The sequence below is a fragment of the Gavialis gangeticus genome, unplaced genomic scaffold (assembly GCF_001723915.1).
Source record: "Gavialis gangeticus isolate Ggan-Ray unplaced genomic scaffold, GavGan_comp1, whole genome shotgun sequence".
Classification (NCBI taxonomy): Eukaryota; Metazoa; Chordata; order Crocodylia; family Gavialidae; genus Gavialis; species Gavialis gangeticus.
This window is the reverse complement of record NW_017729015.1, coordinates 14,113,075-14,124,922: the sequence shown is the minus strand read 5'-3', so window position 1 is coordinate 14,124,922 and position 11,848 is coordinate 14,113,075. Positions and strand designations below refer to the sequence as shown.

Below are 11,848 nucleotides of genomic sequence, written 5' to 3'. Positions count from 1 at the left end.
GAAATGCATCACCTGTTACCGGGCAGATCCCAGCTCCCCAGGTAGATACCCCTTACCCAGGTAAGTGATGCAAGTCACGTAGGCAGAGGGAGCAGGTTTCCCCCTCCCTCAGGAATGCAGCCAGCTCCAGTTCCCTAAAGAGCCAGGCTGAGGGTGTGGTCCCCTGTGTGCTGGGCCCACCCTGATTGAATGGTCACAGCACAGAGATTTAAACCACAGTGTCACAGGGCAGAGATTTTTGGGGAGAAACCAAGGTGGCTTTCTGCCACACCAGGCTTCTCCCCCATGGCATGACACAGGTGTCATGTGTGACCCCAGGGCCACTGGGCATGGCTGCATCTGTCTGCTTATTTCCATAGTGGGATGGGAAAAAAAGAGGGCGCATCTCTGCTGTGGCCCCCACTCTGGTTGCACAGGACTCTCCTGCTTCTCCCTGGCCCAGCGAGCAGGGCTGAGACCTGGCTGCACTGGTTGCAAAGGGGCTGCAGGACACGCCAGCCCCTGCAGCTCTCCCCAGCTCCCAGGCAGACTGACCGCTGCCTGTGCTGCTTTCCACCCCGCTGGGGCCCAGGAGGAGCCTGCTGAGCCCCTGCAGTGCAGACCCCTAGGCAGGCTCCAGGTCCTGCTCCATGCCATTAAGTCCCTGCTCCGGGCACTCCCCAGGATGCAGTGCCAGCTGGTGGTGCACATGGAGGACGGGGTGTCAGGACACCTGGGTTGTGCTCCCTGCTCTTCCCTGAGCACAGGCCATAGCAGGAAAGTGGCTCGGTCTCCTTGTGCCTCAGTTTCCCCATCTGTCTACTGAGGATGAACCCTCGCCTGCCTCTTACCTCTGCTGTTTTGACTGCTCCCCCAGGGCCGCGAAGGGCAGCGGGGGCTCCCAGGGATGCCTGGATCCAGTGGGCTGATGGTACGTAAGCTGCAGCCCGGCTGGATTCTGGGCTCTGCGCAGCTCCCCCCGGATAGCCTGTGTTTGCCTGAGCCTCGGTGCCCCCGAGACCAATGTCCCTGCACCTGATCTTCCCTCCTGCTGTTTGCTAAGTTCGCCCTGCAGGGCTTTGCACAGCAGCATCCCAGCATGGCCCTTCCCCTGGGGTCACATCAGGCCATGCCGCGGCTGGCCCTGGGCCCAATCCTTGGCATGAGCCAGCCTTGCCCTCTCAACTGTGCCAGTTTCTGGGCTTTGATGCTGGTGGCCCCCATCTCAGGAGACATGAGATCAGCTGGCTCCCCTGGCCCTGAGCACATCTGGCGTCTGGTGCAGTCCTGGTGACAGTGATGGTGTGAACCAGGGACTCTCTACCCCCATCATGGTGGGCTCTGTCATCCCCTCCCATGGCTGCACTCGTAGTCCAAACCAGGTGCTGTGTTCCCAGTGAGAAGGGGGGGTGTGGCAGGGGAGTGGGGGAGGAATAGGCCCATCCATGCCTTTTCACAGGAAATGTGAACGCCCTTGGAGGCCTGCTCCGCTACAGCCGCCACAGGTGGCCTTGGGCATGGCACTTAGTCTCACTGTAACTCAGTTTCCCATCTGCTCAGTGGGAATAACAGCACAGTCATCCCATCATGGGGCCAGCCCATGGAGGCCCGGTGTTAAGGAGGGAAGGGAAGTCTTCAATCTGGACAAGAAGGGCACTGAGTGGTGGCTCATTCAAGGCAATAGGGCATATTTCTCTCCTGATCGTGCCTGTGTTGCAGACTCGTGTGAGAGCCTAAAGGCAGCCTGGCCAGCTTGGGGCAACGTGGCCAGTGGGGCTAGTGGTGCCACGTGGGTGTGACCCATGGGGTGTTCACCGGGGGCCGGGTGCAGCAGGATGGGGAAGGGGTCTGGGTGCTGCTCTCAGCTCTTGCCTGGGAGCCTGGCCATTGACTTCAGGCCAGGCCTGTTTTCCCACACAGGGGAGTGGACACAGATAAGTTCACTACTCCTGGCTGGGGAGGCCCCAACAGGACCTGCCCGGCTGTAGATGGCCCTTGGCCTCGGTGACATTGGCCTCTAACGCTTGCTTTTCTTGGCTTCTTCCCTGCAGGGAGAGAAAGGCGCCCAAGGAGAGAAGGTGAGTTGTGGGGGGGCACCCTCCTTCCCTCGGCCCCCTGCCCCCCCGTGTGCCTGCAGTGGGGGTGGCATGTGCTACCTCATCCGTGGCGGGGACTCCTGCTGGCACTGAGCTCCCCAGCCATGGGGCTGCCGGCCCTGAGCCTCCTGCCCCGCCCCATGCATCCCCAGTTCCCTGGGGCTCCCTCCCACCTGCCCTGCCTCCCGCTGCCCCAGGCCCTGGGGGAACCCCCAGCACTGACTCCTCTGTGTTTGCAGGGAGACGCCGGGGAGTGCACGTGCTCTCGTGCGGACCCCAGCTCCGGAGGGATGCCGGTAAGCGCCGTGACCGTGTGCGCCACGACTGTCCGCACCACCCTTGCCTCGCAGGCTCCTTGCGCCGTCAGCTGGGGCCGGTCCGGGCTCCCTGCCCCCGTGCTCCGCTGCCCTGCCCCCCGCCAGCCCAGCTGCTTGCCTGCCCCGGCATCCGGGGCTGGAGCCGGGCCGCCTGCACCCTGGGTTTTGCTTCGCCCCCGCTAAAGGCTCTCCCCTTCTCTTGGACCCCCAGGGAGCCCCTGGACTGTGGATCGGGACCTCCTGGCAGCCTCAGCCTGGCCCTCAGGTGTGTGCGCTTTCCCCCCTGCCTGCTCAGCCTTGGTGTCCCCGCGCTGGCCCCCGCCGCCCACCGCTCACCTTGCCCTATCCTAACAGACTCTGTCCTTTGTTCTGGGCTCTTGCAGGGTCCCCCCGGTGCTCCGGGACCTCCAGGCCCCCCTGGTGCTCCAGGGCGACAGGTGAGTGCAAGAGAGGGGGGGACCATGGTCTCGGAGGGCAGGCACGGACCAGATCCTTGCCCTGTGGGTGCCTGTAGCATAGCTCCGGTTACCTGTGCACATTCATGTGCTCATCCATGTGGATGTTCCTGGACACATGGGATCTCCGGTCACGCCCAGCCTCCGGGCTCCCATAGCTCTTTCTCCCCTCCCCAGGACATCTTTCATGTCCGGGGCTCTCCAGGCGGAGGGGCGCAGAAGGACTCCCTGCGCTGCCCTTGGTAGCCAGTGCAGCCCTGTGCTCTCTAATCTAGGCTTTGTGAGTTGCTTCATTGGGAGTAATTCAAAGTAATGGCCCATTATAGACAGGCCTGTCTGCAGGCTGGGTCTGACCTGAGATGCAGGCTGCCGGCTGAGCCATCCTAGGCATGACATGAGGCAACCCTGCCAGACACAGCACCGTCCCCCACTCTCCCAGCACCACTCCCCATCCCATTGAGGGGTAGATATCATAGGCCGCAGTCTGTGCTGGGGCCGCGAGCGGGCAGGCGGGCATCCATGCAGCTCAGGCAGCTGGCTCTCACGGCAGCGCGGTTGTCCAGCCGGCACTTGGGCGCACAGGGCAGGGTGTATTTTTATGGGGCACACCCAAAAAAGAAGAGGGTTTCTGGCACCACCTATAACCAGCAGCCCTCATCCTGCAAGCATCCGGCATGAGCTGCGATCAGATGCTGCAACAAGGGGGACCGCGTGTGATGGCGCTCACCCGATTAATGCATCATGCACATCACAGCTGAGCAGGACCCAGAGCCCAGCCTTTCCCCCCGCACCCACGTTAGGACAGGCGTCGAGTATCTACACATCAACTCCACGTGTGCACAGCTGACATGGCCACCAAGGGGCTGGGCCCGAGACCTGTAGCACAGCGTCTCCTTACAGTGAAGGCAGCGAGAGGGGGAGAGGATATCAGTGGTAGAAGACAGCCCTTCGGAAGGACTGAAATATTCACGCTGTCTCCTTGGCTCCACAGGGAATCCCAGGACACAACGGTTTGCCAGGCCTGCCCGGACCAGCGGGGGATTTGGTAGGTATAAGACCGGCCCCCACACTACCCAGATAGTCCCCAAGTGCCTGAGTCCGCCTGGGTAAAGCTCATGTGAGACCAGGACCTGTTCTCCATCACGCCTTCCACGGCTGTAAGCAGTCGTTCCCAGCGCTGCGAGCCCCTTGCCAAAGGAAGCGTTGTCGCTGAGCGCTTCCTCTCTGTGTAGGGGCCGCTCGCGGTCGTGGCTGAGAGGAACATTGCGGTGCTCAAGGTAAGAGCCTCCCCAGCCAGCTGGGGAATGCGTTTGCCATTCGGAGTAGCCTCAGGTGTGGAAGGGCTGGGCCGAAACCCCCACACCGAGGAGCCGTTTGTCCACCGCTGTTTGCAGCGGGGCTGCTTCCGCCTGCCTCTGCAGTCGTAGGCGACTGGTAGGGGGTGCATGGGGGTGCACATGCCCCCCTGGCAGCCAACACTGATACTGTTGGTAGGGCAGGTGCCCCCCTGACAGCGCCATCACCATTGGCAGCTTCTGCAGATGTCCCCCCCAGATTCAGGAGGCACCAGTCACTCATGTCTGCAGTGCCTGGGGACGGGGATGCTCAGAAGCAGGATGCTGGGCCGTGCAAATCCTTGGTCCAATGTCACCTGCCCAGCCCTGTGTGCTCACGATGGGCTTTTAACACTGGAGCTAATGGAGTGACTCCTGGAAGTAGCCAGCTCTTGTAGCTACTTGGTCCGGTCACCAGAAGGAGATGTGTGAGCGTCTCCATCTCGTAGTTCGTGCAGGAGGGTCCAGCTGGGCGCTGGGCAGACGCCTCACGCCTCTCCCCCGTCTCTCGCTAGAACATCTGTGGGGACTGCGCTCTGATGCAGACCGGCTTGCCAGTGCCCAGTGGCCACAAAGGAGAGAAAGGTGACCAGGGCATGCCTGGTGCTCCTGGCTTGGACACTTGTGCCCGGGTGAGTATGCTGCCAGCATCCAGCAGCTCTCAGGAGGTGGCTTGGCTCCCAGGAGACCCCGGAAACAGTTTCTTGCCTGGTGGGCAACCACTGTACCAGGAACATGGCAGAGCAAGGTCCACCCCCACATGCACAGTACACACATGACATCCACCTGCATATATCACATGTGCATGGGAACGGACCTGATCCTCCCACATGCCTGGATATACAGCTTCCTACCCCGCGGCACAGCTCCGGCTCATGCTCACTTGCCCTCTGCTTCTGCACACATGTGCCTCCAGACTGGGACTGTCGCCACCTTGCTCTACCCACCTTGTGCAGTCACTGGCACTTCTATAATGTGGGCACGAAGGCAGAACAGCTGCAGCCAGCCATAACCCCTGGCTCAGTGGCAACAAAAGGGGCAGGGGGTTGGATTCTGGGGGGCTCTTGGGGGCAGGGTGGGTGCTGGGGGGAGCAGCAGGTGCCACCTCCTTTCCTCCATACTGGCTCCCTATCAGGGTTGCCAGCACCCCCAGCACAACACCTCTTCCCCAGCTGCTCTGGGAGGCAGCAAGGCAGAGCAAACAGCCAGGTCTAACCCTGCCGCGTCTCTCCTCTTTCCCAGTGCTTCGAGCAGTTCCCGAGTGCCGAGGAAGCCCGGGTGAGTTGAGCCTGTTGAACCTGGGGAGGGACAAGGGGGTCTGGAGGGAGGGAACCCTTCTCTGTCTGTCTCCCGGAGCCTGGCGAACCACATGGTGACATCCTCCTGGCTTGGGTGTTGGGAGAAGCCAGCACAGCCTGGGGGTAAAGGAAGGATGCAGGTGGAGGACCCCTGAGCTTCGTCTGCTCTACCCTGGTTGCCCTGCCACCATTGCCCTTTGCTCAGCCCCTTTGCCCTGGAGGGTCGGAGAGGGGGGCATGGCCCAGGGGTGGATGAAAGCAGATCCCTGTCTAGTTGCTCCATTGCACCATGACGCCTTCCTCTGCCTGGGAGCAGGGGCCAAAGTGTGTCCTGAAATGGCTCCTCTTCCTCTCCAGGGGGACAGTCCTGACTGCGTGGGGGAGCCCGGGCACCCTGGGAGCCCCGGTCTGCCCGGCCAGAGGGGAGAGCAGGTACGTGTAGTGCTCAGGTTGGCTGCAGGGTAGCTTAGGCTCCCTGCCCCTGGACCCACTGTGACTTCTGCAGGCCCCTCAGCCAGCTCCCCCCCACCAAAGCCTTCTTCCTGCCCAGGGGAAGTGGCCAGGGTTGCCTCACGCTCCACGGACCCCAGCCCCAGGCTCTGCAGCAGTTCCCACAGCCTGGTGCTGTCCGCGGCCCCGGCAAGCCGGACACCAGGCCCCAGACGGACGAGCCATGCGGCAGGAGTCAGGGCAGGGTGGCCCCATTCCACCTCCACATCTCTTGGCCTCCGTTGTGGGGGTCTGGGACAGGTCCTGCTCCATGGTCTGCCTGCCCCGGGTTTGGGCCAAGGTCCTCCACAGCCAAAGCACCGTCTGCTCCTGCCTCGTCCTGAGAGGGCTGGGCATGGTGGGGAGCGGTAATCCCTTCCACCCTCCCACGCACACTTGCATTCATGAATGCACAGTGGCCTTACGCCCCTGTGCCCCACGCAGCGCCCAGGCGCAATGCTCTGCTGTGAGATCTGCCTGTCTCCCGGGTCCAACCCTTAGCTGCTCTCTCTGCAGGGACCGCCTGGCGTGAGGGGATCCCCGGGACCACCTGGACCCATTGTAAGTAGTCTTGGCCACGAGCACCTACTGCAGCCTGGGCTGCCGGTCTGTCTCCCTCCCCTCCCACCTCCTGCTCTATTCAGGGAAGGCATCCACTGAGTGCTCCAGGGGCCATTCCTACACCCCAGAGCGAGCTCCTGGCCCCCAGGCAGCAGCAGCCAGATCTGCCCCCCAAGCACCTGGGCTGTGGCTTGCTGGAGAGGGGCAGAGGGGAGATGAGCTGAGGGCAGGTGCCCCCTACCCCAGCAGAGACCAGCCCAGGGGCCGCAGTGAGGGGCGGATGGGTGGCGGGGGGGGATCCCAGCATTGGGGCAGACCTGCCTCTGCCCGTGGCTGTGAAGGTGTCCTTGAGCATCCGGGTCTGAGGAGGGTGAGCGCACAAAGCAGCTCTGGAGGCGAGGAGGCGTCCTGCCCGGAGCAGGAGCTGATGCAAGCCGGCGTCCCGCCCGCCGCGGCGCTGGCACTGCCAAGGGGTGACCTCGCTGTTTCTTCCCTCAGGGCCCTCCAGGTTTTCCTGGAACACCTGGCGCACCCGGACTGCCTGTAAGAACCAGCACTGCACGTGCTCTGTGCGGTCGTGTGTCGCTCTGCTTGTCTGCATTTGTTCCCCCCGTCCAGTCCTTGTGGTCACACTCTGCCCCTCAGCCCCAGCCTACCCCACTCAGCCCCCTTCACGGGGCTCTCGGCCTCCCCGGGCCCCCGGCTCAAGGGCTTGGGCCTGGGTGAAGAGCCATGGAGCTGCTCATTTCTGTGCCCCATCTCTTCTTTCCCCATCTCTCTTCTTGCTTTCCATCCCTCCCTTTAGATGCCCGCCACGGGCTGTGTTCTCGTCTCATGCTGGCTTGAAGCTGCAGCAACTTGGGTTGGCACTGGATCTCAGGAAACACATCGTCACTGCTAGGGCAGCGAGGCCATGGAATAGGTGCCCAGGGGAGCTGTGGCCTCTCCATCGCTGGAGGTGTTCGGGAAGAGCCACTGGTTGGGGATGATCTGGCTATAGCTGTGCCCGTGCTCTCCTGTGGCTTCTGGTCTTTGCTGGTTGCTTCATGGGGCTGGGAGGCAATTCCCCTCACCCTGCTGTGTGTCAGGGTGTGTTTTTAATCCTCCCTCAGTGGCATTGGGTGTTGGCTGCAGCCAAGGCTGGGCATCGTGCCTGGGGTATGCCCAATGCTCCTGCTGGGCCTCAAAACCCAGAGGCTCCTGGCTAGAGGGTCTTGCCCCTCCACTCATGGTCAGACCGATGCCACGTTTGAGGTCAGGAAGGAATTTTACCCATGGTCAGATTGAGCTGGACAGTGGGGTTTCTTGCCTTCCTCCATAGCCGGGGGCATGGCCTCTGCCTGGGATCTCTCAAGCATATATTAGCAACCTTTGCAGCAGCAGGACATTGGCTGCCCTGGTCCCCCTGGTTTACGGGGGCAGGTTTGGGTGTTAAGTCTTGTGTTGTGTCAAGCTGACTGTGTAGTGTAGCTAGGAGGTTAGACAATGGATTTGTATGAGACGGTTTGGATAGGGATGGCCCTGCCGAAGGCAGGGGGTTGGACCAGACAACCTGAGGCCCCTTCCAGCCCAGCTTCTCTGTGATTTTATGATCAAGAGTAACAGCACTGATTGCAGTGGGGCCACATTCCCTGGAGCTGTCCTGGTGAAGGCACTGGGTGGAGACATGGATTTAAGGGCATCTGCGCCACTGACTCCCTTTGTGGCCTTTGTCAAGGCACTTGACTTCTCTGGGCCTGGGCTCCTATCTGTCCCTCCTTCGCCCCCTGGGTCTGTGCCTCCTGTCTGGTTAGATGGCAGGCTGTGGAGGGCAAGGGCAGCCTTTGTGTGCAGACCCCTGGGCCCTCATTTCAAGCAGGGTCTGTCCGTGCTCCTGTTACAGACTCTGTGAAGAAGTGGTGTCACTCCAGTGGGGCTGCACGGGTTTACACTAGGTGAAGATCTGGCTCAGAGAAGCAGCTGGCCCTTGGCCCCAGCCTCCCTTCTCTGTGCCCAGGGCTCAATGACATCCTCTGCAAAGGCCAAAGTCATGCTGGTGTCTGGCCCTGGCCTGCTCCCAGGCTGGGATTGCAGCCTGGGCATCCTCCAACTCTCCTCAGTGGAGAAAACAGCTGGGTCCACGTCGAGGGTTTTCCCCTTTTATCAACATCACCCTCTCTCTTGATCTCTCCTCCTCCCTCCTAGCCCAGGGCAAGCTGAGGCCCCGGGCCCTCTCCCGCACAGCCCCCTGCCCTGCCCGAGGGCTGCGTCCTGGGTGCCAGGCGCAGGGGAGGGAGGCATTCCCATCCTGGTGTGTCTCTCGGGGAGATCACACGGTCCCCTCCCCTCACCCGCACACACACATCGTCCACTTCCTAGTCTTGTGTCTGGCCTCTCTCCCACTAATGTCACTGTTGTCCCAGGGTCCGTGTGCGTGTCATTAATGTGTCCTGTGAAACCATCGTCGCCTTCCACCACCACATCCGTGCCATGTAACCGAAACTAACGCCATCCACCAGCTCCTCGTTCCTGTGCCCGTCCCCACCTGGTTCACCTGGAAGCTGTAGTGACTGGGCAGTGGGAGGAGGGCAGAGATGGGGGCGTGGGGGGGTCCTCCTTGGCCTCTCCCAGCTGTCAGTCGTGCCTTGGTTGTCCCAGTGAGAACCTCATGTGTTTTTCTCGTCTCTTTTCACGCTTGCTTGGGTGCGGAGCGTCTCCTCCCCTGCCCACGCTTTGTGTCTCACCCGGTGATGCGCCCATTACACGTCCGAGCAGTGGAGGCAGGGGAGAGACAGAGGGGTAGGACGCCTTGGGGCACGGGGGTCTGGAGCTGGGACCACGGAGGGCGTGCTGTCTGTGCTGGAGAACACGCGCTGGAAAGGGTTGGGGGGATACGAGCACAAGCAGTGAGCCACGTGTGCGGCAGGACCTTCCTCGCCTGGCTGGGGCCTTGCTGGTAGCCCCCGGCCCTCACCTGCGGAGGGACCCTCCTTCGGTCATTCGCTCGCACGAGGCTGCCACGGCTCTGCCCGTGGGGCGACCGGTCAGTGCTGGCCTGGGCTCTGAGCTCACTTGTGAGGTCATCTCCACCAAACTGGGGCGAAGGGAACATTGGTAGGACACGTAGCATCCAAGAGCGTGACCTCTGCTCCTTTGGAGGTGGGGCAGGTGAGCCCCTTGCTGTGGGCTGTGGACATGTGAAGATCCAGCCACAGGCATTTCCACACCCAGGGCCAGGCCTTCATGGCTGCAAGTGGACTTCGTTTCATTGAAGCTGTACCGATCTACCCCCTGGGTGGGGGGGCAGGCCTGCTGGTTCAGGCATCCTGGATAGCACCAGGATCTCCAGCCTGGCAGCCTCCCAGCCTCCTTCCTTTGAGACAAGCACAGGTTGTTGCTAGACAAGCGGGATGTCCATGTCCCTTAGGCACAGGTGCAAAGAGCAGCTACGCCGTGCTTGACACTGGCAGCAAGGCCCGTGCTGGAGAAGCTGGCCCCGATAGGGCAGGCTTGCGTAGTGCCCAGAGCCAGGAAAGCCTCCTGCACCCAGTTGCATCAAAGGGAGCGTGAGCTGAAATGCCCCATGCCTGGCCTGAGGGCCCCGCTCACACCCTGGTCCGTCCGGCCCATTCTGCCCTGCCATGCTCGGCTTGGGGAGATGGGCTTGAAGCCAGACACCTCCCTGCAGAGCCTCCTGTTTTCTCTCCCCAGGGTCTCCAAGGCGAGCGTGGACCCGGTGGGCTCCCTGGTGCAAAAGGGGAACCGGTGAGTGAGCCCGCTGCAAAATCCCCCTGGGCTGGGAAGAGTGCCTGGCTGGCGCTGGGTGCCTGTGGCAAAACCCCCCCAGGGGGTGGGAAGAGGCACCTCTGCTCTCAGGGGCTTTGGGGCTGGGGAGAGACAGGAGGTAAGTTCCCTTGCTTTGCTGGGTCTGCCCAGTCCTACCTTGGGACACCTCCTGGTCCGCGGTGAGCAGGCAGCATTTGCTTGCAGAGGGGCGATGTCCATCGGTGCTCAGCAGGGTGCTCAAGCCAAGACGTGCAGGTGTGTGGCACCTGGGCAAGCCCAGGGACAACACAGCCCTTGAGCCTGGCAGGTTGTAACACCGGTTTTCTTCCTTCCAGGGCCCCCCCGGTCAACCCGGCTATCCCGGTGCAACAGGACCCCCCGGCCTGCATGTGAGTACCAAAGGCAGAGGAGGAGCCTGGCAGGATGGGCAGCTCATTAGCTAGAAGCTTTGGGGTGGGGGCTGCAGCTGGCATGGGGATGGCAGCAAGGCCCAGCTCTGCGGGGCAGGCTGGGCTGCTGCAGTGGGGAAGACCGGTCTGACCAAGCAGCGCAGAGTGGGAAAGACCCCCCTCTGCCCACCTGGAGGGGGAGCTGGGCACACATTTGTCCCCGGGGGTCTCTCGAATGCACCGTTGGCCTAACTCTTCTCTCATGGAGCAAGGTCATACAAGCCCCAAGGTACCAGCACCGAGATGGATGTCCTCTCCTGCCATCAGCACCCTTCCTGCCAGCCCCTGCCCACCCAGCCCAGGGGGTGTCCCCAGCCCTCGGGGCCACCCAGCGAGGCTCAGGCTGTCCCCTATCTTCTTTCCCCAGGGCATCAAAGGTGAGCGAGGCCACATGGGATCCCCGGGAGAGAAAGGGGAGTCGGTGAGTATTGCAGACCAGCCGCCTGCCACCTCCGAGCCCCTGAGGAAATCGGTTTCTTTCCCACAACCCGCTGTGAGCACGGAGAGAAGAGGCCGATGTCCCGGCAGAGACCACATCAGCTTCCAGTGCCGTCACTGGGTGCTTCGTGAGGGCGGCCAGGCCTGTGGTCAGCAGTAGGAACGAGGAGAAGGGCAAAAGCAGCCTCTTGGATATGGTGGGGCGATGGCAATGGCCACTTATGCCAGGGACAGGGAAGGGAGGCAGCTGTTGGCACGAAGCAGCTAGGGCATGATAGGAAGTGCAGCCTCATCAGCCCCTACATTGCCTTGCCTTTCCCGGGGGAGAACTGCAGGCAGCAGGGTCCCCATCCTGACGGGGCAACTGGGGGCCTCCACAGTAGAAATAATCCTGGTGCACAATGCCAACATCGCCCCTTGCTCCTCGGGGCTGCGCTGTGGGACCAGGGGTGTGCTGGATTCAGGATCTCCTGCTGAAGGGATCGGGTCTGAGCTGAGCCATGCGGAGCTGGGGCACACACGTGCGCCTGATTCTTGTTTCCTTTGTGTTTCCCCAGGGTCCCCCCGGCGCGGATGGCAACCCCGGTCCCACGGGGCCAGTGGTAGGTTCATGGCTGAAGATCCTCACGTTAAAACTGCACTGAAGAGCCCAAGCCTGATCCCAAGG

The 11,848-nt window shown here is 62.2% G+C and overlaps 1 protein-coding gene across 6 annotated transcripts in view; it reads left to right on the top strand.

Annotated features, from left to right (window-relative positions):
• Nucleotides 1–11,848, top strand: part of COL16A1 (collagen type XVI alpha 1 chain) — an 83,274-nt gene that overhangs the window by 43,787 nt on the left and 27,639 nt on the right. For 2 of the 6 annotated variants that reach the window (XM_019512257.1, XM_019512262.1), the window contains exons 39-53: nt 857–910; nt 2,031–2,057; nt 2,315–2,371; nt 2,604–2,657; nt 2,776–2,829; nt 3,839–3,892; nt 4,080–4,124; nt 4,697–4,813; nt 5,424–5,459; nt 5,837–5,911; nt 6,485–6,529; nt 7,028–7,072; nt 10,220–10,273; nt 10,630–10,683; nt 11,111–11,164. In XM_019512257.1, the coding sequence (XP_019367802.1) occupies nt 857–910; nt 2,031–2,057; nt 2,315–2,371; nt 2,604–2,657; nt 2,776–2,829; nt 3,839–3,892; nt 4,080–4,124; nt 4,697–4,813; nt 5,424–5,459; nt 5,837–5,911; nt 6,485–6,529; nt 7,028–7,072; nt 10,220–10,273; nt 10,630–10,683; nt 11,111–11,164 (825 nt within the window). Of the gene's footprint in view, nt 1–856; nt 911–2,030; nt 2,058–2,314; nt 2,372–2,603; nt 2,658–2,775; nt 2,830–3,838; nt 3,893–4,079; nt 4,125–4,696; nt 4,814–5,423; nt 5,460–5,836; nt 5,912–6,484; nt 6,530–7,027; nt 7,073–10,219; nt 10,274–10,629; nt 10,684–11,110; nt 11,165–11,738; nt 11,784–11,848 lie in introns of all 6 variants that reach the window. The other 4 variants (XM_019512258.1, XM_019512260.1, XM_019512261.1 and 1 more) reach the window with 4 other exon arrangements.